Source organism: Caenorhabditis remanei, chromosome III, assembly GCF_010183535.1.
Source record: "Caenorhabditis remanei strain PX506 chromosome III, whole genome shotgun sequence".
NCBI classification, from domain to species: Eukaryota; Metazoa; Nematoda; class Chromadorea; order Rhabditida; family Rhabditidae; genus Caenorhabditis; species Caenorhabditis remanei.
Genome location: NC_071330.1, coordinates 953,942 through 980,469, shown reverse-complemented (window position 1 = coordinate 980,469; position 26,528 = coordinate 953,942). Strand labels below are relative to the sequence as shown.

Genomic DNA, 26,528 nt, shown 5'->3' with positions numbered 1-26,528 from the left:
CGTATTTTCAATAAAATTAAATTTTTGGAGCAATAACAATAGGCTTTCTTGATGTCTGTTGATTAAGATTTTGAAAAATGCGCCAAACGTGCGCCAGCGTCTCTAGCGAAAAAACGGTGATAGAAATGCGGAATCGATTCATTATCAACAATATCATACATGGCGGTTTGAGACAAAAAGAAAATCAGAAAGAGAAAATGGGCTCAAATTTAACCGTTAAACGGGAAACTGTTCACTTGGAATGTGATATGAAAATTGGACGCCCCATTGGCACCACTCGTGTATTGGGCTTGTGCTGTTCCGGGTGTCCGTGAGATTTGGGATCCACTTGAGGAGGGGTACGGTAGCGACTGGTTGTTGGACATGGCGTACGTGTTTTGGGCCTGAAAAGAAGTTACTGTCAAAGATATCTTAAAAGCACAGCGAGCTATCAAAAAGATGTCAACTATGAAAATGCGCAAAATTTTACGCTGATCATTTTTGTATTTAATAACTTTTTGATAGCATTACCCGTTCTTGAGATATAGTCGCTAGAAGCTCCTCTAGAACTACTCCTCTATCTCGTTATCTATGTGAGCTATCCAAAAGTTGTCAACTATAAAAATGTGCAAAATTTTATGTGGATCATTTTTGTAGTTGATAACTTTTTGATAGCTAGCAAGGATTTTGAGATATAAGAAGATTAAGACAAGGAGATCAGGAGAGAGAGAGAGAAAGTACAGAGAAGCTAGAGTGTCTGGCTTCTCTGCGCTCTCTCTTGAAAAACAGCATTTAACACCTACCGTCTGACAAATCGGGTTCACTTGATCCTGGAACACCCTTCTCGCCTGTGGAGCGTACTGTGCCTGCTGTGTAGCTTGAGTATTCAAATTACAGTAATTATAATTCTGCTGATTAGTTGTATCCCAATTAGCCACTTGTCCAGTCTTCACAAAATCCGACCACCGTTGTCCCATCTGGTTCGCCACTTGTCTATCCTGAGGCGTATAGTTCGAATTGGTCCAGATCGTCTCGGACATGGTGATGAAGAACATGTCTTGTCCCTTGAACACCGCTAAAATAATTATTATTATAAGTAAATGAAGAATGCGCTGATTGACGCTTACGTTTCCAGTTGGCACCGGTATCCGGTACAGTATTCCTTCCAACTTCTGAGACATGCGTGAACTGATAGATTCTGACATGTCTGGCGCCGTTTTGCATGTAGGATTGGATTTGAGTGGTGGTAAGAGAGGTGGATTGGTCGGACGCGATCTGAAAGACAATAACATCACTAAAAAGTTTCAGATTGTCTGCTTTATGTCTCTGGAACATTTTCGCAACCGGACATTTTGCCACTGTGGTTCACAAACGTCCCGAACTCAATTATTTTTGTAGTTACTTTTTTGTACGGGCGGTCACTAGGGAGTTATAGCAAACCAATGTAGCACACACATTAATTTTTCTTGGCTATTTTACTCCTTAAGGATGATCCGTACCAAAAAAGTTATCAGCTACAAAAAAGCGTAAAATGTATCGCTGAGATTTCTCTAATTTCAAAAACTTTGATAGCACCGCTTGTACGCGAGATAGACTAAAGACTAGACTTCATATAACAAATTTGGCTTATTGCACACCAGTGCGAAATTCCTTTCATCGACTTCCGACTTCCTTTTCAAAAGTTTTATTTCCGCACAGTGCTGTCAGTTTTTTCCCGTCTTAAAGGAACGCGCCCAAGACGCCCCAGCTTTCTAAAACCTGATTGCCTCTCACCTGCGAAATTGTTCTCAACTGCGAGAAATCTGTGATTCCATTTCCATTCCCTGTCATCTGAAGTCCCGTGACCGTTTGCTGATCCCTCTGCAGTCCACCACCAACACCATAATTATTGTTGACATTCGAGTACTGGGTGACATTGGTGTACATTCCATTATTCTGATATTGATTGGATGTCTGGCTACCTTGACCTCCGTACTGTTGTTGGTTGTTGGTCTGAGTGGATCCTTGCTGGTATTGGTTCTGGTTACTGTACTGGTTCTGGTAGGTTGGGTCGTATTGTCGAGTGGGACCCCCCGCTTGCTGATTTTGGTTACTGTACTGGTTCTGGTTGATACCTCCGTATTGGTTTTGGGTGGATTGTTGGTTCTGATTCTGGGTAGCCGGATAGGTACCAGGGTTCTGGTAGTTGCCTGGATTCTGATAAGTTGTTGTCTGCTGCCCAGCCACCACGCCTCCAAAGTACTGCTGACTTCCTGGTTGAACACCTTGATACTGATTATTGGTTTGCTGTCCACTATTCCCTTGGTCGTACTGGTACTGGTTATTGACCTGCTGGCCATTTGGATTTGTCTGGTACTGATTGTTAACCTGCTGTCCGGTTCCTTGGTATTGATTGTTCACTTGGTTGGCTTGAGATCCCTGAGTCGTCATCTGCAGACCCGGATAGTTATTAGCAATGATATTCTGGACCTGATTCGATTGAGTCTGATTCAACTTGTTCTTCCTGGCAAAATCGAACATCCAGTTGTCCAAATTATTCGGATCACTTCCTTTTCCGGTGTTAATCAACTTGAACGCATAATCCGCGTCTTCATCCTGCACTGTGCCGATTATAATTGGAATATTTGGACGCTTAGATGTCAGACTGTCAATAGATCCAGGAAGGAACGAGGTGTCCCTGACGATCATCCACGTGGCATTCGGTCCCCCGGGTTGTTGGTTAACAAAGAAATCCACCGTATAGTTTTTCATACAATTTTGAATGTTCTGAGTCTGTCCGTTATTCCACTGATCCGCAGAGATATTGCACAGGGTCTCGGCGAGTTGTCGACTTGGATCATCATACTGAGCATTTGCAGAGTTATATGAGCTAGTTGGTGTGGTGGTCTGTGGCTGGTAGCCGTAGTTTGCGTTACCGTAACCCGTGTTTGGTTGGTCGTACATTGGTCTTGGTGTGGTCACTTGGACGGTCGGGTTGGTGGGAACGGCGGGCGTCGGGTTGTAGCAGCTGTAGACGGAGCCGGATTGGACGATGGCTTGGTTGAAGAGGTCTGGAACAATTTTTTGATGTGCGGATGGCTAATAGTCACACAACGATTTGTATGTTGAACCGGATATTATGTTTTTTAATGGTTGACTGAAAAACACGTCAAAGGTGCGCCAGTTAGGTTTTGATCTGTTTGTATGTATGTTTTCCTGGTGTCCGGATGTCCGCAAATCCGGTATTTTGAGAACTATTAAAAACTGGAAGAAAGTTAGCTTCTAAAGGATTTTTATACTTCAATAAAAACGCGTCAAAGGCACGCCAGACTATTGTAATGCCAATCATCTGTATCTTTGAATGTTCGTTCATATGTCTAGTTTTTCAAATTTTAATTCAAAACGCGTTAAAGGAGCGCCAGCCTGAACTGACTATTTTGAGGACTTTGTCTATCTGTATAACAGGAATGTCCTAAAGTTTTTTCATTTTTTTCGAAAACGCGTCAAAGGCGCGCCGACCACCTTTTAGTTTCAAAAATTGCAGAGTGCAATTTCAGAAAATTTCAGGATTTTCAGATTCTTGGGTTTTTCAGATTTCAAAAAACTTTGAATTTTCAAAAATCTAATATTTTCAAAAAAAGAAACCCACTCTGACTCATCGGACTCAAACAGTGTGCAGACACGGCGCACGCTCCATCATCCTGTCCAGCTACCGTAATCGAATTCGGATTCCCACCGAAATTTGTGATCTCAGTCTTGATCCATCTCATCGCTTGAACCTGATCCAACATTCCCAGGTTAGACTGGACGGCGTTGGTGTAGGTGGTAAAGAAGCCGAGGGCTCCGATACGATACTGCAGGGTGACTACTACGATTTGACGTTGGACTAGGTTTGAGATGATCCCCTTTTCCTGGCTTTGATCGCATCCACCGTTGGCGAATCCATTGGAACCGTCGATGAGGACTAGCACGGAGAGGTTGGCCATCGTGTTACCGGCCTGGAAGATTTTTAGGTGTTTGGTGTCTAGGATTGATACTATATTGACAATGACATTTGACACCTATATTTACTATTTACTACTACTGGCGCCTACAAATATTATTTTTTTTCGCATTCATGAAGCTACCTGCGGTGTGTAAACATTGAGATACAGGCAATCCTCGTTCGTCGCTCCATTCGCATTCAGTTGTGGGCATTTCGGACGGAAATATGTGGCGTCGTGGAGTGTCGTGTTGAATTGAGTCAGAGGTTGTGGTGGTTGAAGACGGAGGTTCCCGACGGGCGGTTGGCAATAGGGGATGCCGGTGAACGCGTTCGCTTGGCCCGAATACAGTTGATTCGGGTCGTTTCCTGGAAATATGGAAATAGTTGAGGGTAGGAGGAAAGTGGAACACACTATCAAGGCGCTCCAGACGGTTGCAGTCGGCATGTAATGCCCAGAAATTGACAATTTTTAACTAAAAAACGCGTCCAAGGTGCGCCAGCTTGTTGACTGTCTGTCCGTCTGTTGAACAGTTTGTCCAGATGACAGAATTCTCAAAAACGCAAAGTCGGATCAATAAAATCGGCTGTCTTTCATATTTTGAGTTTGAAAAAAGCATCAGAGGTGGCCCAGTTAGATTTTTTTCTGTTTATTTATGCGTTTTCCGGGTGTCCGGATGTCCACAAATCCAGATTTTCATACTTTGATAAAAACGCGTCAAAGGCGCGCCAGACTATTGTAATGCTAATTACCGTAAATACTGTATTATAACGGCATGCCGTTATATTTTTCAACCGGCTCCTAGAGAAATTTTGTGGTTTCAGAAACTTATTAAAATTTACCGGAAAAAATTTTTTGGGAGTTCTATCGGCTGATCAAGAAGTTACTAATCACGCTGCTTCTAATCAGAACCAAAAAAAGACACTGGGATGATCACATTCATGAATTCTGGGTATAGATGGGGTGCCGTTATAATACAGGTGTCGTTCTATTACAGGTGCCGTTATAATACAGTATTTACGGTATCTGTCTGTTTGAATGTTCTTCCTAGATTTTCCTATTTTAATTCAAAACGCATCAAAGGCGCGCCAGCCTGAACTGACTATTTCGAAGATATTGTCTATCTGTATAACAAGAATGTCCAATTTAAAAAATTGTTTTACAAAAACGCGTCAAAGGCGCGCCAGACTGAAGAATTCAATTTCAGAAAGTTCCTCGATTCTCAAGTTTTTTTTTCCAGTTTTCAAAAAATTCACAACGTTGACAAAAATTTCGAAATTTCAAAAATCTCAAATGTTGATATTTTTAAAAAATATTTTCATACATATTTCCAGTAAAATTTTCTTAACTTAACTCACCTAAATTCACGGTCCTTCCTTGCACAGCTCCCTGCGAGCAGCTTACAGTAACATAGTTGGATTGTTGGCCTCCTTGCTGATTTTGGTTATAGTTTTGATTCTGATTCTGATTCTGGTATTGTTGCTGCTGATTCTGATTCTGATACTGCGCATCGACTACTAATAAAAAAAGAACAGAGAATATAAAAATAGGACTCGACCTCGGCGACCACATCGTTCGTCTCTCGACTCCGCTCGTGTGTGTGAGTATAGTAGTAGCTTTCGTCTCCTCGGGTGGGTAAGAACTTATCACTCTGCTGGATACCGGTTAGTTATATTCGGTTACTTTTAACCCATCCCCCCTCTAACTTTGGCATCATATTTCTCTTTGGCAAATAATTGAAGAAGAGCAACACAAAACGTTTCGAAATGAGTCTTGTTTGTCTGGTGAGGGGGGGGGGGGGGAGCGGATTTTGACACAGAGAAACTGAGAAATGAAAAAAATAAAGGGGGAGAAGAAAAGGAAAATAATTGATGATCAGGAAGAAACTGATGAATCATTGATCTTAGGTTGGTTCCCATTGACAAGTAGGTCAAAAAGTGTGAGGTCAAAAAGTGAACATTTTGAAATGGATGTATTTTGTAATGGGGAGGTTGAAGCTGATGAGTAACTAGTTTGAAGAAAGAGAAAATTCTGAAATGAGTTTCAGTACTAGCTGTACCGATTGTAGAAATATTTATTCGACAGTTTGACAGTCTGTCACAGTATTTCTCATTGTCCCAACAAGTAAAATTTTTAATGCATCTTACGGATCAAAAGTACAGCTTCATTTTTGTAGTTGACAACTTTTTTGTACGAGCCTTCTCTAGCAAGTTACATATCGACGAAGTAATTTCTTTCTGAAATCGAAATTTCCGTGCCATGTTATGAGTTTCGTCTAAAAATGACCATAACTCACTAGGAAATGTCCGTACAAAAAATCTGTGGTTTTTTGTCTTTTTTTGTACCTTAAATTCTACGAAAAAAAATTGTTTTCAGCTTTTTTGACAAAATGTCTGCGAAACGTTCGGCCGTGAAATTTCTCGTTGTGGATTTTAACGGAACCAAGTTTAGACAATTAGTGATACCGTATCACACTCTCAAAGTTGGACATTTTCAACAGAAAACGACCGAAGTTTGGCCATTACTGTAGAACTCTCGATTGCCATCAATCCAGTCCGTACAAAAAATTGTCAACTACAAAATTAAAGCCGTACATTTGATGTGACTATTGAGCTTACTATTAGTGACAGCGTGACACACACTTAGAGTTGCTTGAAAAACTGCAAGTGTCGCCAGGTGACATCATGATAAATTGCTCTCCTAATGTTTAGTTTATGGATGGCAATTGGAATGATTGAGACTCTATTGACAATGACATTTGACACCTATATTTACTACGAATTTTTTTTTCAATTTTTCGTCATGAACAACCGATAACGGGTATTTCGAAGCTTCTACCTGTGGTGTGCAACTGATGCAAAGTTTTTCGACTGAAAACTGGAGATATTTTAAAGAAAAAAAAATATATCGCAGAAATACAAGGAAGATATATCAATACGGACAGAAAATAAGCATTTATTCAGCCAAACACTAGTTTTCTACTGATTTTCGCGAATTTCAGGATTTTTCTCTTGGAGTTTTTAAATATTAAAAAAAATCGACTTCCGACTTTAGACTTTAGACTTTTGGACTCTCTCGCACTCTACGCGAGCTCGCCATGTGACAATTATTGTTTTAGATTAATGTCTGCTCGTTTACACCGATTTGGTCTGCTACAAACATGTTTTTTAATTAGATCCACTCTCCCTCAAGACTCTCCATCCATCCTCCCTAGTGAAAATTCAAATTCATTCGTATAGTTTTTATATTCGATTTTTTGCTCTCTTATGAACATAGACACCCTCCCTCATGCACACATAAATCCAACATCTCCTCTTCATCTATTTCTGGACGTCTCCTTCTTCATTTCCCCCCTCCAGACATTTACGGGGTGTGCCTTCTCACTCCCCCCACGCCCCTCCCTCCATCTTCTCTATTTCTCCACAATCCCTTCCATCCACGGAGTCGTTGCTCCCCCTCACTCCCTTAGTTTTTCCCCCATTTCCGTTCATTTACTAACTCAATAATATTCCATACAATGGTGGGACAACCGGTGCACGACGCTCTGAAGCACTATCAAGATTTCACAGAATTCTGTGTGACAACTGCTCTAGCTGCTGATAAACCGATTACCAAGAGAACGTTGTCTAGAACTTACTTGGCGCAGACTAAGCTGAATAGAACGGAGACTTTTTTCACTAAAAAGTAAGTGATAATTAACCATATATATTTCAAAATTTCAATTCCAGATTCGAAAAAGTGGCGGAAATCCTGTTCGCCTCTAACCATCTCATTGAAACCCAAGCCAAAGTCTTCTTCATCGCTAGTATGCCCATAATCTGGCAAAATTTCAAAGATCGTCTGGAAGCGGGTGGAGATGTCCGTTACGATAACGAAAATCGGATTCTCAGCTACAAATCGAGATTAACAAATGTGGAATTCTGTGGGGATCATAGAAATTTCAAGCACACAGGAAGAAGAAAGAAAACGTGTTGTGCTCATTGTGCTGAGAAGAAACTCTCCGCCAATCCATGTGCCCTGACACCCCAGGACGTGCCGTTGTATCCGATGGTTCCGCAGCAAGTATCTGAAATTATGGATGGAGAAATAGATGAAGAAGAATACTATGAAGATGAAGAGGAAGAGGAGGAAGAAGAAGAAGAGGAATATGATGATGATGATGACGACGAGCCGGAGTTTATTGGGTAAGTTTAGGAAGCAACCATGGCAACATTTAGTCCGTCTTCACCGGCACTAACTCTCCCTCTTTTTCTCTGCCGCATAATAACGCCGCAGCTGCCGCCGCCGCGGCGTCAGTGGGGAAATGGGAAATCGATGCGCCGCGAAGGCGCCTTTCTGACGAGGCAACGAAACGGCGCAAGGGCAATTTATTTTCCTAAAGAAGTCTATTCATTTTGCCATACGTTTCCTTAGAATCATGGCGTTGTAGTATTGATGTTTTATATGAATCAAACTTGTCACGAACCGGGCCGGGCCAAATCTTGAACCAAAAGTTGAAATCTTTTGAAACTCGGTTTTTTTTTTGGAAAAAGTCTAGTTTTCGACTTAAAATTCAAAATTCAATCAAAATATGAATACGTATAGTAATTTGAGCATTTTTCTCTTAATATTCAAAATTTTCAAAAAATTTACTTAACAAATGGGTGCCTATTATTGAATCCGGCGGATGTTTTTTCAAGCCAGCTATGAAAATCTAGAAATTTTTGTTATAAATCGGCGATAAGTAAATCGATTTTTAAGGAGCGTTTCTTATGCTCTTAAAAAGTTCTGAAAGTGTAGGAGAGTCTCTAGAAGTTCCCATACCAATAAATGTCAACTACAGAAATGTTGGTCTAGTCTCAATCTAGATACACTTCAAAAATTAGTGTTATGAGATAATCAGTACCTTTCACATCCTGTCAAAGATTGTCGAGCTTTGTCGAGTTATAACTTAGTCCTTAGCAGGATTCAGCAGATTTTCATAGTAAAAATAGAATCCTCATGCTCAAAATAAACTGTTTTGAGCAAAACTTCATACTTTGTCATAAAAAATGGTGCAAACCATACTTGCCAAGCGGACCGAAACGGGCCGACACGGGTCGGCTCGTAACTCGCGTCAAAATGAATATTATGAGCTGAAAAATATACCAAAATGTAGATCTCAACGAGTTCTATGCGTGTGACTTACTACGGGCCGGATGTTTATTTGTTAATATGCCGCGGGCCGGGCTAGAATGGTTTTTTTTTGGCTATTTTCGCGTTTTTTGGCACTTTTTGCCCGGCCCGCGGCACATTAACGAATAGCCATCCGGCTCGTAGTAGGTCACGGGCATAGAACTCGTCGAGATCTACATTTTGGTATATTTTTCAGCTCATAATATTCATTTTGACGCGAGTTACGCGCCGGCCCGTGTCGGCCCGTTTCGGCCCGGTTGACAAGTCTGGTGCAAACCTTCTGGTAAGAAAACGCGCCAAAGACACCACAGCTCCCTCCTCAGCCTCTGGAAGATTCTGAGGTCTCTCCCCAGCAGGCGTAAGGTCCGCAATAAGCAGATTACTATTCATTTCGAAGTCGCGTTTCATGCGCGTCGCGGTTTATATTGAAAGATATCCATGGGAAGTCTTTTTTGCAACCGTTGTGCGACGGAGCGCGTTTTCGCGGTCTTACGCCTCGTACGGGGATCGAATTAGACAGCATTCACGACTGCCCCCCTTCTCTCGCTTTCTATCTCTATTTCTCCAATCTCTCATCTCCGAATTCTTTGTTCTCTCTTTCTTTTCTCCCTCCCAACTCTCTCTCTATTCGTTTCCACTGACATGTTATACATGAATTATTTTCAGAATGGTTCCAGCACCGGAACGGAATGTTGACACTGACAAAGTGTTCTATGATTTCACACAATACTGTGTGGAAATGGCACAAGCCGCGTCGAAACCCATAGCCAAGAGAACATTGTCCAGAAACTTTGGCCAAAAAATTAATTTGAATCGATCGGAGAAGTTTTTTAGTTATCGGTAATTATCTAATTCAAAAGCGTCATCTAATTAATTAAAAAATTAAATTTCCAGATTTGATAAAGTGATCCAAAACCTGTTCAATTCTGACCACTCATTTGAGACCCAGGCAAAAGTATTTTATGTGACAAGCACTCCAGTCGTCTGGCAAGATTTCCGAGATGAAATGGAGAAAAGTGGAGAGGTGCGATTTGATACGGAGTGGCGGATACTCAGTTATAAGTCGCGGATCAGTGGAATGGCGTTTGATGGGGAGCATAGAAGGTATAAAAGTGCGGGACCGAAGAGGAGGAAATCGAAGAATGGGACGAATGGATTGGGAGTGTCTGAAGTAGAAGAGGAGGAAGCAGAAGATTATGACGTTATTGAGGAGGGTGATGAGGATACAGAGTTCTTGCAGCAGGGGTGAGTTATTATTGGGGAAGTTAGTCCTGGAGAACATTTGAATACTTGCAAACCGGGCCGTAACTCGTTTTAAACTTAGTTTTAAAAGCTGAAAATACGAAAATGCAGATCTCGGCGATTCCTATGCGAAATCTTGACGGGCCGACCCGGGCCGGGCCGATGAAAAATTTGCCGGCCAGGCTCAAATTCAAAAAATGTGCACAAATTGTTGACCAAATTTGTTGACATGTTTTGAAATTTTCATTAAAAATAGAAAAAATCCAATGAATGCAAGTTCGACTTTTAATCGAAATTTGAAAACGTCGAAAATTCGACTTTTTTTGCAAAAAAATTCAACAAAAGTTTCAAATTTTCAAATTTTTGCACTGATGCCGGATGGCTAACCGTTGATGTACCGCGTGCCGGGCTAGAATGGTTTTTTCGACCATTTTTGCGCTTTATGGCATTTTATCACTGTCCGCGGCCCATTACCAAAAACATCCGGCCCATAGTAGGTCACAGATATAGACCTCGCTGAGATCTACATTTTGGTATAATTCTCAGCTCATAAAACGCCGTTTGAAGCAAGATACGCGGTTGACAACTATGACTTTCTCAACCTGGTCATCCCCGCTGGCCAAAATGTTCCGTTAAATGCTGCTCTTCTAAACTATGACGTTACTATGACTTTTCAAAAAATTCGCATTTCCAGTTACAATGTCACCAGCCAACAGCAGAATACTCTGGTCTCCCCAAAAGACGAGAGCGTATCCCCGCCAGCAACAGTACCCGCACCAGTATCTCTATGGGATCAACGAGCAAATGAGCCATTTTGTGACGAGTACGGTAGACCACTTGAGCAATTCCCTTGGTATCAGCAAGACGTTCCGCCGCCTATTGTACAAGGGAACCATTCTGGATACTCTACTAATTTTATGGGCCCATCATCATCTGGGATTACGAGTATTGGCGGGGAGACGCCGATTGAGAGCAAGCCACCTGTGATGCAGGTGGAGCCGGGATTTGTAACCAGGAAACGGGATAGCACGGATGTGTTGGGAGGAGGAGGACAAGAAGCCAAAAGAAACAAATGGGTGAATGAGAGCTGTTTGAGAGATGCTGCAGGGACTCCAGCGGAAAGTGTTCAGTCAGGGTTAGTTTTTTTTCTTTTGAATATTAAGACCCCGCGTTCACTTTTTTTTCGATATGAGTACAACGACCAGTTTTTAGTATTTGCAAACCGGTTTAACTCCCTTGAAACGCAAAAATTATGAGCTGAAAAATATACCAAAATAGAGATCTCGGCGAGTTCTATGTTCGCCAAAAGCCAAAAGCCCAGAAAAAGGAGAAAAGGACCCGGCCCGTAGGTCATGGATATAGAACTCGCCGAGATTTACATTTTGGAATACTTTTCCTCTCATAACATTGCGTTTCAAGCGAGTTAGGCGCCGGTCGGGTTTACAAGTAAGCAGGTTTGAAGGCGGAGCCTAAAGTTTTCATGAAAATTTAAAGTTATAAAACGGACTGAATCAGATTCAAGACAAACCCCCCCCCCCTCTTCTTTTATGCTAAAATGCTATATTTTTTATTAAAAATTTCAGAATCTCTTCCTCCTCTTCTCTGCCTCCTTCTATCCCTCCTGCCACCGTTTCATTCAACCACTACGCGAAATTCCTCCGAGAAATCTACCTATTCTTTGGTGAAACTCTGTGCAGCTTCGATCCGAACCTCAAAAAAGAGTATCTTCTGGCGGAAAATGAGAATGTTGGAATGGCAAGTTTCTATTTTTGAGTTATAGACAATACATCTTTCGTACTTTTCAGAATATCAAACCGTCTACCATCAAGTCATACCTTGAAGTGTATCTCAATGAAATCTGTCATGAAAAGAATAATACAATGGAGAATGTGATTAGTTTGAAAAACTTACTGGCAGAGTTTAATCAAATGGCCAAACATTTCGGAGAAGGTCTTACTGGAGAGATTGTACCGGTTGTTGGGGAACTATTGGAGGATACGAAGGAGGAAGATGTGAGTCAAGACATTTCGAAACTGGGAACATTTTCTGGCGCTTAAAAATATAATTTATTTATTGTTTAATACGGTCAATAACGTTCTATCTACTGGACATCTGTACAAACATACAGCGAGAATACAAAACTAATTATCCATTTTCAGATGGTCAGCAAATCGACGATCTTGGTGACAATTGGAAAAATGACGGATGGGCTGAAAAAGTGTGCGAAACCTGTTCATTAATATTCTTCCTTTTTTCATTTATGCATAATTTATATTTAGAATTTTCCAATTTTCCGAATGATCTCTTGTCTAAATCATTTTTGTGATTTATAAATGTTTTCTATCTGTACTTTTTGTATTGTCTTACTTGAATTTTAGGCTCCGCTTTTCAAAACAGAAATTCATCCGATTTAAGTAAAGAAATCAACAAAAAGTTTTAAGTCCGTAATCAGGTAATCTGACATTATACCAGGGGAACAAAATCTAGTACTCCCACATGTTTGGTGGCTACAGTGTAGTCTACATGGTTAGTGATAAGACAACACTGCCTTATTCTCCTTTCTTCTTCTATCAACTGATTATACCTGCGTCTTTGTTTTCATCATCTTTTTTTCCTTTTCTATTGTATGATGCTTGAGGTGGTTATCAATAAATAGTATTCGAATTTGAAAAAGGAGTATTCAGTTTTTTTTTCAGAAAATGAAAATCGAAGACTCCATGGAACTACCTGTGATTCTTGTGGCTAGTGGGGTGTTGCTACCTGGAGCAAGTCTGAAAATTCCGATTAAGTCGAAGTTGAAGTGAGTTTTTTAAAACACTGTTTTTTTGTCGGTTTACGATAGAGCGTGGATGTAAATCATGTTATATTGCATATCGGTACCTCTATTTTTGTAGTTGGCCACTTTTTGATACAAGCCCTCCCTAATAAGATATAACCGCTCGAAATACAGGTATAACAAAACTTCCCCTCTCGTTGAAGACCCTAGGTCAAAGCTCTGAATCTTCATAGGGAGCGGCCGTACAAAAAAGTTGTCAACTACAAAAATGAAAGGCAGGACTTCTTTTATAACTTATCAATTAATTAACAATTGACAGTTCCGGTAGTCATGACGGAATCTCAAATATTCTCGATTTTATCTAACTACCATGGGAACCGATATACCAAACAGTGGTACATTACACGAATCTTGTTTTGAGCGTGCAAAAAGTCACTCAACTTCAATCCTTCCAGCATCCGTACCATCGAACAACACCTGACACGCGGCGGCGCTGTAGCCAACAACTACGTCGTGATCGCCTACAAAGTGTCACCTGATAAAGTGTACGAAGTGGGAACGATTGCCTACGTGGAAAAGTTGTTTGGATGGACGTTCAACTCGACAGTTCACTACTCGTTGGATGTGGTCGGATTGCACCGTGCAAATATTGACAAGTTGTCGCTTCCGACATGCGTTGTTTCGAAAATTGTTGATTCTCCAGGAGGTGAGTGGTTGGGTTGGGTTGGAGAGGGGAATGGCTGGAAATAGTTTGGCTGGAAAGACTAGAAATTAGAAAATCAGGGGGTTTTTAGCGTAACTCCCTTGAAACGTAATATGATGAGCTAAAAAATAAACAAAAATGTAGATCTTGGCGAGTTCTATATCTGTGGACTACTACCGACCAGATGGCTTTTTGTTTATGGGTCGTGGACCGGGATAACGTGTTTTAGGCCGGCCCGCGGCCCATTAACAAATAACTATCCGGCCCTGAGTAGGTCATGGACATAGAACTTGCCGAGATCTACATTTTGGTATATTTTCCGCTCATAATATTAAATTTCAAGCAAGTTACGCACCGGCCCGTGTCTTTTGTTCTAAAACTTCAAATATTCATGTGCGCCAGCAAAACTTTGCTTTAAATAATTCGGTCAAACCTGTACTTTCTCGAAATTTGGGTCTTTAAAAACTGTTTGTATCAAAGGCGCCTGAAGCTATCTGTTCGATATGTTAGTTTCAAAATTTACGACTCAAAGATGCGCCAGGTGTTCTATAGTCCTGAAACCACCATCATACCATACATATTTCCAGCGGATTTCAACCACACTTCCATCGAGTCGCTCATCTCTGGAGCCAAACTTCTTGCTCTGAACTCATCTTCCAAAAACATCTCCCATGAAATCCTGAACCTTATCGACGAACATGACTACGCAAAACTGGCGGACCTCTGTGTATCGCAAATGAAAATTTTGGGATTCATGCAACTTTTGGAGTTTCTAGGCACAAAAAATCCAGAGAAGAGGATCGATTTGTGTGTGAAATGGATGGGCGAGAGGAATGAGGTGAGGTTTTTTGAAGTAAGGAAAATCTAGAACACTGCTGAATTTTAGAACAATACGCTGCAGCTAAAACTTCCCAATTCAATTGTCCCGTCAAGCCAAAAGCCACAGAACAAGGGACGAAAATTTCCAAATGCCAAGAATCAGGTGGAGCAGTTGGAGGAGAAACTGAATGGGATTGAGTTTACGGAGGAGATATCGGTAAGGAATCTTCGTTCCTGGCGCACCTTCGACGCCTTTTTCTCTGTCATAAACAGATAATTGTTGAACTTTAAGCAGCTATGAAAGTGGACCTCCGGATAAACAGAAATCTGAACAGATTGGAATCAGGGTTGAGCGGAATTCCGCTTTCCGCTTACCGTATTCCTCCCATTTTAAGATTTTTCCCGTCTTCTTATTGTTTTTAAAGCAATTTCACTCCACGAGCCTTTAAAATCCGGGTTACTGTAGTTTTCGGGGTGGGACCTTTTTCCAAATCTAGTCTTGCTTATACTTATTAGAAAGGTCATAAAATGCAGATTCAGAAATTTTGAAAGAATTGTTGAAATTTAGAAGGTTTTTAAATGTTTTGAAATTCTGTAACTTTTTGATTTTTTAAGATAATCAACTGATTTTTTAACTAAAAAATGTGAAATTTTTTGAAGAACACGATACAAATACAGTACTTTCACTGCGGTCCCACCACAAAAGCTACAATAATCCGATGCTCAGAAAAGCTAGTCGGAGCTGAATAAACATTTCAAAAAATTTTGAACATCCAGTATTCCAGGACCGCGTCTTCTCCGAACTGCATCGTCTCAAAAACATGAATCCGCAACAAAGTGAGTACAACATCCTTCTCAACTGGCTAGAACTTGTCGCCGCTCTTCCATGGAACACCTCGACAGTTGATGACATTGAAATCTCAAAAGCACGCACTATTCTAGCAGAATCGCATGAGGCGATGGATGATGTAAAACAGCGGGTGCTGGAGCATTTGGCTGTTTGTAAAATGAATAATTCGGTGAGTAAAGGCTTCTGAAAATTGGAAAACGAGATGAGTTTTGCAGGTCAACGGAATGATTTTGTGCTTTACGGGACCGCCAGGAATCGGGAAGACAAGTATTGCCAAAGCGATTGCACAAAGTATGGGAAGGAAGTTTCAGAGGTGAGTCTGTGTTTGTGTAAGGGTGTCCGGATGTCCGGATGTCTTAATGGTGTAGTACAAAGGTACGCCAGGTGTCGTAAGGTAAAACCCATCCGGCTGTTAGTCTTGTAACAGCGGCAAAACTAAAAATGCGATAAGAGCGCCAAAGGTGCGCTAGCCACAATTTTTTCTGAAAAAACCGTTCTGAAGCGCCTTAATTTTGCATGTGCGCGCTAAAGGAGCGCCAGCAAAATTTTGGTCATGTTTTGAATATCTCGAAATTCTGGTCTTTCCCGATATGTTAGCTTCCAAATTTACAAGTCTTGCGAAACGCGTCAAAGGTGCGCCTGACGTTCTTTGGAGTCACGATCTTCCCTGTCCGATATGTTAGTTTCAAGGTTTCCATCAAAAATTTAAAAAGATTTTGCGCGCCCAAGACACCCTGGACACTGAAATCATACCAAGCGAAAATTCATTAGCCTTTCAGAATGTAAATAAAAGCGTCAAAGGTGCGCCAGGTGACAGATGCAGGAGGCATCGAAAGCACGGTCAGATTTAATCGTTTTAATTAGTCTCAATATATGTATGGTTTGCGCGCCAAAGGCACCCCAGTCATTAATTAAAAGCAAGTTGAGGTTTGAATAGAAAAATTATGAGATCTGATAGCAATATGGAACGTTTAGAACACATAATAACGTCGACATTAGACACGATGATTTTCCTTCTCCTCGTCATCAGGGAACACGTACATCCACAAAAATTTCCAATCCTCTTCGCCTTCATGATCGTCACCGACTCTTGGTTCCTCCAACCCGACAGCAGCCACTCTCCCATCACAATCCCTCACAATGTCCATATACTCGGTGCAATCGATATCTTCTCCATTCAGCTCAAAATACGGATTACGTCTGAGATCGTCGAAGAGCGCTGCGTCGGTCCCTTCCAACACTTTGTCCAGATCGAAATCGTAGTTTTTGAGTTTTAGCACTTCCAGACGGGTTTTGGTGGACTTCCAGTGTTTGAGAAAGTAGTTTATGTGCTCGTCGGTATATTCGTGGTAGGTAATTTCGATACTGATGCAATCGAGGTTTGCGACATCCTTGATGTTGAGCTTTTGAGCATTTCCCAGAATTATATGGGGAATGGAGAGCATCTGGAATAAGGAAAGGGTTGGGTTTTAATAATTTTGCATAATTTCAGTTTGTTTTTCATGTGTTTGGGTCTAGAGATATCAGCGCAAAAAATATTTCATGGGTTTGAAACCATTTTTGGATCAAAAACCTGTTTTTGTAGTCGCCCAATGTAATTTTAGGTCTAGGTTCGGATTTTCAGGTTTCGGACTTCATTAATAAGTTTAAGATTGCGTTTTTTAAGTCAAGAACGGCATTGTTATGGTCTTAACGTTCAAAATTCATTTTTGAGTTTGAATACGTATTTTTTGGGATTAAAACCGAAATTTACTATCGTGAGTCACATTTTCTGATTTAGAACTTTTCAGTTAGTATCTGTACAAAATTTTGAATGTTTCAATTGGAAATTTGTCAAGATCATTTTGAGCCCTGGAGATAAATATTAAGCCACCCAACTGACCTTCTCATGAAACTGCTCAATATCCGACATGACCACCAACTCCTCCTCAATCTCGAAATGCTCCATAACCTCTGCTATCTCATCTTTATCAGTCATCATCTCAGAAATTGTGAGCGTCTGAACTGTATCCGGAAGTTGTTCGAGTCTCCTCTTGTTGAACGGTTTTGTTGCCTCACATCCATAAGATTCCACTCTAAAAAGTTCCAAAAAGTAATGGAACATGGTCATATACTTTGGAATCTCATCTGTGAATCCGCAGATGTAGTTTTCTTCGTAGTCTTTGTACCTGGAAATAATATATTAGGAAGTTTGGGACGAATTAGACTCACCAAAAATAATTATGGCCGTTGAGAACCCGATATCCTCCAATCAAATCCATATCTCCTTCAAATCCAAACACAAATGGAGTCTCGCACCAGTCAAAGTCAAGTGATATCCATTCTTCACTGAATGTAAGGCATTTCGCTTTCAGGCCAGCGTTTTTAACCATCCGTTTGGCACGCTTGGAGAGGAAGGTGACTTCCAGTCTGCAAAATTACAGAACATTCAAAGAAGGATAATGTTAGGCCCAAAAATTACTGTTTTAAGTAAAAAATGATGCATAACTTGCTGTTAGTTGAAGTTATAAGCTCAAAACTTTTCCAAAGTGTAGATCTATGTCAGTGACCTACTCCAGAGGATGAAAAATCGTTTATGTGCCGCAGGTCATGCTAAAATAAAAAATAAAAAAACAAAAATACTCCGTCTTGCTGCACATTGACATTCAATCATGTGTTCCGGAGCAGGTCACCGGCATAAAACTTACCGAGGTCTATATTTCGATATTATTTTCAGCTCAAATCGCTCAGTTTAAAGTGAGTTAGACCCGGTTTGATGCTATGGTTTTAAAAGTGTCCCCCGACACCAGGCATTGTCTCATATTGAAAAAATTTTGATGTGGTATGTAAATCAAAACTAGAGCTTTATTTTCGTAGTTGACTACTTTTTTGTACGGGAGGTCCCTTGAGAGTTGCAGCTTGTCAAAGCTTCATTTTACTTCAAAAATTCAAAAATTTGGCTACGTTTACTTTGATTGCCCTATAGCTCATTAGGGAATGCACGCAGAAAAAAGTGGCCAACTACAAAAATGAAGATTATTTTAAAATCTACATATTTTGATTAAAATTGTTAAAATGGGACAATCAGATATCCTGCAATACTCTATCAAAGTTAAGCAATTTTAACTTTTAATAGGCTAGAGAACTCAGAAACTTAAAATTTCCATTTTAATTAATTTTTGACAGTTTGGTGATCTGTATCCTTATTACATAAGGTTTATTTATTTAATAAGAAAACTTTTTTCACAAAATAGTTGTGTCAAGTTTTAAAAAAACTTAAATTAATTTAGATTTGGTTCACATGCTGGAATTTATTCCATTTTTTCGAATTCAGTAATATTTCAGCTTTTCAATGAAACAAGTTTCATGTTTCATTTCCAAACGCACCATTTTCTAATAAAACAATAAAAACTTACAAATCAATCGGCTCCAAACATTTCAACAGCAGTGCCTGATACTCATCTCTTAATTTAAATATAGAAAACTTCTGATTTCTTTTCGCCATGATAGGTACAGAATCAATAATGAGTCCTTTTTTGTCTTGTGTCACCAAAACGGGGTCAGCAAAATAGCGGGTGTTCAAAACGTGCGTCAGTAGTCTCGCTGGCGCGTTTTCGGTTTTCGCTTGGAAAGGGGGAGAGGGGGAGAGAAATAGAGGGAAGGGGGAAAAAGAAGGGTTTTGGGAGAGAAAAACGGGAAAAGTGAAACAAAAATAAATAAATTTTGCAGAGTATCCCTCGGCGGAATCCGTGATGAAAGTGACATTCGTGGACACCGTCGTACCTACGTGGCAGCAATGCCCGGAAGGATTATTGAGGCTCTGAAACACTGCAAAACCAATAATCCGGTATTCCTGCTTGATGAAGTCGACAAGTTGTATTCCGGGAATCAGGGAAGTCCGTCGGCTGCCCTGTTGGAATTGTTGGATCCAGAGCAGAACTCTACGTTCCATGACCATTATCTGAATATGCCATTTGATGTGTCAAAGATAATGTTTATTGCGACGGCGAATGATATAGAGAGACTGGAGCCTGCGTTGAAGGATCGACTGGAAATTATTGAGATGAGTGGGTACTCGTTGAAGGAGAAGCTGAAGATTTGTGAGAATCATTTGTTGTCAAGGCAGTTGTCGAAACATTGTATTAGTCCGGATTATGTGCATTTGGATCGAAGAGCGATTATGGCGATGAGTGAGTGAGGGAGGGGGAGGGGTATAATGCTCATAACTTAAAATTCTGTACAGTTATCAAAAAATTGTCAACTCCAAAAATGCAGAGCTATGCTTAGGCTTCATTTTTGTAGTTGCAAACTTTTTGATAACTTTGTGAATTTTTGAGTTATCCGTCTTCAAAGCCAGACTTCACCGTGTCTCCTCTTTTTGCGTGCTCTCCAACTAAGAATTTTAGAAGCTTAATGATCTTGTAGAATGGTTTTGAGACCCAGCATTCGTTTTTAGGAAAAAATAGAACATGTTTTTGTTACGAATCAGAACTATACAGCAAAAATAGAACCGCCTGTATTAGAACTGGTTCGAATGAGAACCGACTAAAAGATAATTAAACATTATATTTAAGCCACTAGACCTAGATTTCTACGGTTCTGATTCGTACCCGTTTTGATCCGAACGGTTCTGATTTGGAATAGCACCCTACAGTTGTTTCCTTTCTTCAGAATTTGAACAGTGTTGCTATTGAGCCATCTGTCTGTCTGTCTGTCTGTTCTCCCGGATATCCCTTCTTTTCCCTTTTCTCTTATTTTCTGGTTTTTCAGTCGAGGAATACACGATGGAAGCGGGTGTCCGCCAACTCGAGCGAAACGTCGGTGCAATCTGCCGCCACGTGGCACTCCGTCTAGCAGAGGCCCTCAACTCGGACCCAGGAGCCGATGTGCTTCCAGACATGGAGCTGCCCATCCAAATTAATAAAGCGGATATTCATAGAATTCTGAAGATAAAACATATGAAGCGAGTGAAGATAGTGGAGAAAATGAGGCCGCTGCCACCTGGTGTCTGCTTCGGATTGAGTGTGACGACGAATGGAGGGAAGGTTATGCCGATTGGTAGGTTCTCAGGAATCACGAAGCAGTTTCCAATAAATTCTGATTTTAGAAGCCTCAAAATCCAAAGGAACTGGAAAAATTGTGACCACTGGTCACCTAGGAAAAGTGCTCAAAGAGAGCATCCTCGTGGCGAAAGGATGGTTGGGTGCAAATGCAGAACGATTTGGATTAAAGACCTTAGAGGAAAATGATATTCATGTACACCTCCCTGCAGGTTCTATAAATAAAGATGGACCATCTGCAGGGGCAGGACTGGCATGTGCTCTTGTTAGTCTGGCGACTGGGGTTCCGTTGAGAAGTGATGCAGCGGTGACAGGAGAGATTTCGTTGACAGGACATGTTTTGCCGGTGAGTATGGGATAAAATGATAGTGTCATGTGTTGTTAAAAAGCTGAAAACGTGAATAGTACCAAAAACGGACCGCGTTATGAAACTTCAAATATAACGAGGTGCAGTGATCTCAAAGTTGGTCACTGTAACTTACTAACTTATACAAACCAAAATTCACAGTGACCAACACTAACTGGCTTTCTGAAACTAGATGATAGTTTTCGTCAACTGGTCGACAGTCGGACATTTCTCCTTCGAGACCAATCCATAAATTTTCAGATCGGTGGTGTCAAGGAAAAAGTGTTGGCTGCCCAACGAGAGGGGCTACGTCGTGTGGTGCTTCCAAAGTCTAATGAAGAAGAGTATCTAAAAATCGATGAAGATATTCGACAAGAAATGGATGTAGTGCTAGCGGATACTGTAGAAGAGGTAATCGGAGCAATGATGGAGAAATCGCCAGTATTGGCTAAGTTGTGATTTCCTATGTGAATATGTGTAATGTAAATAAATTTATTGATCATTATTCGTTACAGTTTAATTTTACGCGACATCAACAAGATTCAACTGGTCAAGGTTCTTATCACGACGGAATCTTTTCCTGAAAAAAAATTGGTAACGCTAAAGACACCTTCAGGGCTACCTACCTTAAAGACATGACCAAATCTGGCAACTATCATTGCAGTCTCTCGATAATGAGATTACATAAAAACACAAACTATCACGAGAAAAACTTTTCAAATGCATCAAACACAAAGCTGCAATTTAGAAATATTTTTGATAGAAATGCAGTCAAATTGGTTACTCAAACCAGCCGTTACTCAAATACATCAAATTTACAGCTTCAATTTCATTATACTGAGACTGAACCTGTCACAACAGTTCTGAGACATTATTGACAGTGTTGTGTTGAAATATTGTTTAATTCAACCTATAATCACCTTATCTGAAACTTTTTCCCAAGAAAATGAACTTTGATAATGTTTCCAAGGGATCAAGATACATAAATTTTCTGAATTCGATATAACCTATAATTTATATTGGGCAACCAACTTTTATACATATTTTTGAAAGTAAATCCATTTATATCAAACTAGCTTCTCGATATGAGCTGCCTAGAAAATGATTTGTTCACGACACACACCTACTTTTTTCGCCGGATACTTTGTGCAATCTATGAAAACTTTATCTTCTTCGCCGTTTCCGAGTTATATGAGAATGGAATCCACGTCGCTGTTGTGTGTATTCCAATCAATATATTCCATTTTTATGTGCTCTCAAGAAAATCAATGAGATCCTCTCCTATTTATATTCTGCTTGCAGCTATTGCTCTTATGGATATATGCTCTTTTTCTTATGATATTCATGTTGAAGTTGTGAAAATATTCAAAGCGTTTAATGTTTGTTTCTCAAAAGAAGCAGATTATAATATTTTAATCATCAAAAATACAATGGAATCAATTCGAAATTATACCAGAAGATGCTCCACTTGGTTTAGTTTCAGCATCACTCTTATCCGAACCCTAGTCATCAAGTACCCAATGAATCCCAATCTTGAAATACTTTCAAAACCAAAATTCGCATTTTATATTATTATCGGTGTTATTTTACTGTTTACTCCTATTCATGTTTTTGATTATTTCAAGTATGATCCACACTTGATAAACGACCATTACAAGTGCACTCAACATCCGGAGAGTAATAAATTATTCTATGAAAACGGCATTTCCATGTTTTTTCAATATAATGAAATGAGAATTTACAAATTTCATAGATTAACTGATGCATTACTTTCGAAGGTGAGTTTTTCTTTGTTTTTTTTTGTTGAGTATTTGAGATTTCTTGAATTCCAGATAATTCCAAGTATACTATTCCCAATAGTCACAGTTATCTTGATACGAGAAATACGGAAAGCGGGAGCTCGTCGACAAAATCTGGGCACATCATCCACTGCTTCTCAAGACTCAAAGAATACCTCAAGATTGGTATTAGCTTTGACAATCCCCTTTTTTATTGCTGAACTTCCGCTTGGCATCGTTTCGATTCTTGTTCCTAATTTTTATAGTGACAATGGATTTTAGTGAGTTGCAATTAAAAAACGGAAGTTAGAACTTTCGATCTGGCTCTAGAGGTCAATAACTGTTGCTATAACTTTGAGAGAATACAGTAAACTCAACCCATCAGCGAAAGTTAATTTTTTTACTTAACGGAGTTCACTTGTCAAAACCAATTTGACTGCATTTCTATCAAAAATGTTTTTAAATTGCAGCTTTGTGTTTGATGCATTTGAAAAGTTTTTCTCGTTTGTTCTCTCTGTTACCACTGCAATGCACATGATTATTTGTGTGTTCATGTCATCTCAATATCGAGAGACGGCATTGCTGGTTGTCAGATGCGGTCAGGTTTTTAAGGTATGTGTCATTCAAAAAACCATTTTACCATTTAAACTAATTTCCAGAAAAAACAAGAATCAGTTGCTCTGGGGACGGTGGTCAATTGAATTTCTGTTATTCAAGAAGAAAACCTTGTACTTTAAGAACTATTGTTTTTCAAATCTCTCCTGCATATATTAATTATAAATAGTTACATATTATGTCACATGTTTAATCTATTTTGGTCCAGGACCAACATCTTCTTCGGGATCGCAATATTTGAATAAGTTTTGCCTCTCAATTTGATTTGTTTTGCAACTATCACACTTTGCAACTCGGACGTTTCGAAATCACACCGCACTTGAAAATTTGGGTCAGTTGAAAATGTTGAGTGTACCAAAGCGTATTTGAAAACAATTAAACAAAGAAAGAGTTATTGAACACGGGGAGAATAAAGTCATGCAAGTCGTTACCATTTACCATTTCAAAACATGCTAAGCATGGTGCACAACCAAGTAGTGCGGAGTCAAATACATCAAATTTACAGTTGCAATTTCATTATACTGGAACTGAACCACTCACAGCAGTTCAGAGCAAATATTGATAGTTATGTGTTTAAATGTTGTTTAATGTAACCTAGAATTCGCTTTATCAAAATCTTTTTACAAGTAAAATAAACTTTAATTTTGTTGCTGATGTTTCCAAGGGATCAATATACATAAATTCTCTGAATTCGATGTATTTAACCTATAATTTATATTGTGCAACCTACTTTATACATATTCCTTGGAAGTAAGTTTACTTTTCTATCAAACTAAAATTTCTCGATATGAGTTGCCTTGAAGATGCTTTGTTCACAACACGCACCAACCTCACTCGCCGGATACTTTGTGCAATCTATGAAAACTTCAACTCCTTCGCTGTTGAGTTATATCAGAATGGAATCCACGTCGCTCTTGTCTGTATTCCAATCAATATATTCCATATTTATGTTCTCTCAAGAAAAGCAATGAGAGCTTCTCCTATCTATATTCTGCTTGCAGCTATTGCTTTTATGGATATTTGCTCTTTTTCTTATGACATTTATTTTGAAAGTGTCAATATATTCAAAACGTTTAATGCTTGTTTCTCAAAAGAAGCTGATTATAATATTTTAATCATCAATAATATAATGGAATCAATTCGAAATTATACCAGAAGGTGCTCCACTTGGTTAAGTTTCAGCATCACTCTTATCCGAACCCTAGTCATCAAGTACCCGATGCACCCCAAACTTGAAATACTCTCAAAACCAAAATTCGCATTTTTCATTATTATTGGTGTTCTTTTAATGTTAATTCCTATTCACGTGCTGGATTATTACAAGTATGATTTAGACTTGATAAATGAACATTACAAGTGCACTCAGTTTCCCGATGGTAGCTTTTTCTTCTATGACAGCAATATTTCCTGGTTTTTTCAAAACAATCAAAAGAGATTTTACAAATTCTATAGAATTATTGATGCATTACTTTCAAAGGTGAGCTTTTCTTTGTTTTTTTTGTATACTTGCCAATCGAACGTCGCCGACACGAGCCGGCGGGTAACTCACTTCAAACTGAGTTTAAGATCTGAAAAATACACCAAAATGTAGATCTCGGTGGGTTCTATGTCTGTTACCTCCCACGGGCCGGGTGATTAGCCGTTAATGAACCGCGGGCCGGGCTAGAATAGATTTTTTGGCAATTTACGCGTTTTTTACCAGTTATCGGGCCCGTGGTAGGCCATGAACATAGAACTCATTGGAATCTACATTTTGGTATATTTTTCAGCTTTTAAAACTCAGAATTCCTTTACAAAATTTTTTAAATCATTTTAAGTTTACAGACAACAATTCATCATTTTTTAACATTTTAGCATAGTTTTGGGCCGACACGGACCGACGCGTACCTCGCTTCAATCTGAGTTTTGAGAGCTGAAAAATATACAAAAGTTTAGATCTCAGCAAGTTCTATTTCTGTGACCTACTACGGGCCGGATGACTAATCGCTAATGAACCGCGGGTCGGGCTAGAATATATTTTTTGGCCAGTTTTCCGTTTTTTGCCACATTTTTCCGACCCGCGATACATTAACGAGTAGTCATCCGGCCCGCACAAACATAGAACTCGTCCACCACCTTCTTTCCCAATGGGTAGTAGGTATGGCTGGGCCAAAAAAAGTGGGCGGGGCTTAAAAATGTGTCCAAAAAAGTTTTTTTGCTTTGCCTCGTGCAACTTTGTTCAAACTTTATATTTTTTGATAAATTTTTTTTAGCTGTTTAGCTAATAACTTTTTCTTACTTTTTGCCAAATTCCATATTTCTGGAGTAGAAAAGAGCAGAGTTATGCTCAGAAATAGGCGAAAAAAGCGACAAAAAAATGTCAAGAATTTTTCCCCATTTTGAACCATTAATAACTTTCCCGATTCTCGATGAAATTTTGATTTTATTCTTTTTTAAGATAGGAATTTTTCGGGGCAATCTTTTATTAAGAACCCCCTTTTTGAGATTCTATACTTCTAAACGAGTTATAATCGATTGAATGGAGACACCTTTTAATTTTGAGAGAATTTTAGATTTTTTGATTTTTCGGTTTTTTTGCTTCACTCCGATTATCTCGAGTTCTACCCGATATTTCTTCATATAACTTGGTAACTAGACGTAAAATTAGACGAGAAATCACTTTTTTACGTCAAATTCATGATTTGAATCACCCCCTGTCCGGTACGGCCGGTGGTCTGCAGAAAAATGGAAAAAAACGCCTTGCTGTAGTCGGCCTCCACCGGACTATTTTTGCTGTCCTGAAAAATTTTTGTACTAAAGTTGTTTTGATTTTTTGATATGTTAGTCAAATCGGAATTATCTAATGGAATATATAAGTTTCAGCCAAAACGGTCCAGTGGGAGCTGAGCTGTGGAGAAAACGTGTTTTTCGCTTATATCGCTTAGCTCTGGAGTGTCTTCTGTCCGGCTAATACGGTTTTCTGATATGTGTTAGCCAGGAAAATTATCTAGGGGGAGAAAAAACCAGATTTAAAAAATATTGATTTTGACCCGAGTTATAGGGTCTCAAACTTTGGAGAACATTTCTGAAAGGAGACAACTGGTCGAGTCGAAGCAAGCGTGCCTCTTCCCACCACTTAAACGCCATCTGGGTGGCTACACACCAACGAGTGTGTGGCTCAGTAGCAGTGTTGCGGTGCGTCGCTGGGGAGGTTTTTGGTTCGAGTTTCTGGCTGGTCCAATTTTTTTGTTTTTTTTAAACTCGGCTCAAAATTGTCGTAGAACCT

At 39.7% G+C, this 26,528-nt stretch overlaps 5 protein-coding genes across 5 annotated transcripts; 3 read left to right on the top strand and 2 right to left on the bottom strand.

The window, feature by feature from the left end:
• Positions 1-209: 209 nt before the first annotated feature.
• On the bottom strand, positions 210-4,388 carry GCK72_008336 (uncharacterized protein; the record flags this gene model as incomplete). Its single annotated transcript, XM_053726774.1, has 6 exons — positions 210-383; positions 783-1,054; positions 1,107-1,254; positions 1,753-3,029; positions 3,608-3,956; positions 4,086-4,388. 6 exons carry the CDS (start codon positions 4,386-4,388, stop codon positions 210-212), a joined length of 2,523 nt encoding a protein of 840 aa, XP_053586351.1.
• A 3,070-nt stretch (positions 4,389-7,458) lies between these two features.
• GCK72_008335 (uncharacterized protein) lies at positions 7,459-12,577 on the top strand (the record flags this gene model as incomplete). The annotated part of the gene is made up of 8 exons (XM_003104844.2): positions 7,459-7,625; positions 7,670-8,125; positions 9,762-9,935; positions 9,990-10,340; positions 11,032-11,472; positions 11,921-12,092; positions 12,143-12,349; positions 12,497-12,577. 8 exons carry the CDS (start codon positions 7,459-7,461, stop codon positions 12,575-12,577), a joined length of 2,049 nt encoding a protein of 682 aa, XP_003104892.2.
• A 459-nt stretch (positions 12,578-13,036) lies between these two features.
• Positions 13,037-21,329, top strand: GCK72_008333 (uncharacterized protein; the record flags this gene model as incomplete). The annotated part of the gene is made up of 10 exons (XM_003104953.2): positions 13,037-13,137; positions 13,569-13,819; positions 14,404-14,654; positions 14,703-14,852; positions 15,421-15,654; positions 15,701-15,798; positions 19,194-19,654; positions 20,235-20,522; positions 20,572-20,870; positions 21,132-21,329. 10 exons carry the CDS (start codon positions 13,037-13,039, stop codon positions 21,327-21,329), a joined length of 2,331 nt encoding a protein of 776 aa, XP_003105001.2.
• Positions 16,481-17,857, bottom strand: GCK72_008334 (uncharacterized protein; the record flags this gene model as incomplete). Its single annotated transcript, XM_003104896.2, has 3 exons — positions 16,481-16,930; positions 17,368-17,653; positions 17,697-17,857. The coding sequence occupies 3 exons, from the start codon at positions 17,855-17,857 to the stop codon at positions 16,481-16,483; spliced, it is 897 nt and encodes a 298-aa protein (XP_003104944.2).
• An 854-nt stretch (positions 21,330-22,183) lies between the features above and the next one.
• Positions 22,184-23,349, top strand: GCK72_008332 (uncharacterized protein; the record flags this gene model as incomplete). Its single annotated transcript, XM_053726773.1, has 4 exons — positions 22,184-22,249; positions 22,703-22,929; positions 23,119-23,260; positions 23,308-23,349. The coding sequence occupies 4 exons, from the start codon at positions 22,184-22,186 to the stop codon at positions 23,347-23,349; spliced, it is 477 nt and encodes a 158-aa protein (XP_053586350.1).
• Between the last annotated feature and the right edge of the window lie 3,179 nt (positions 23,350-26,528).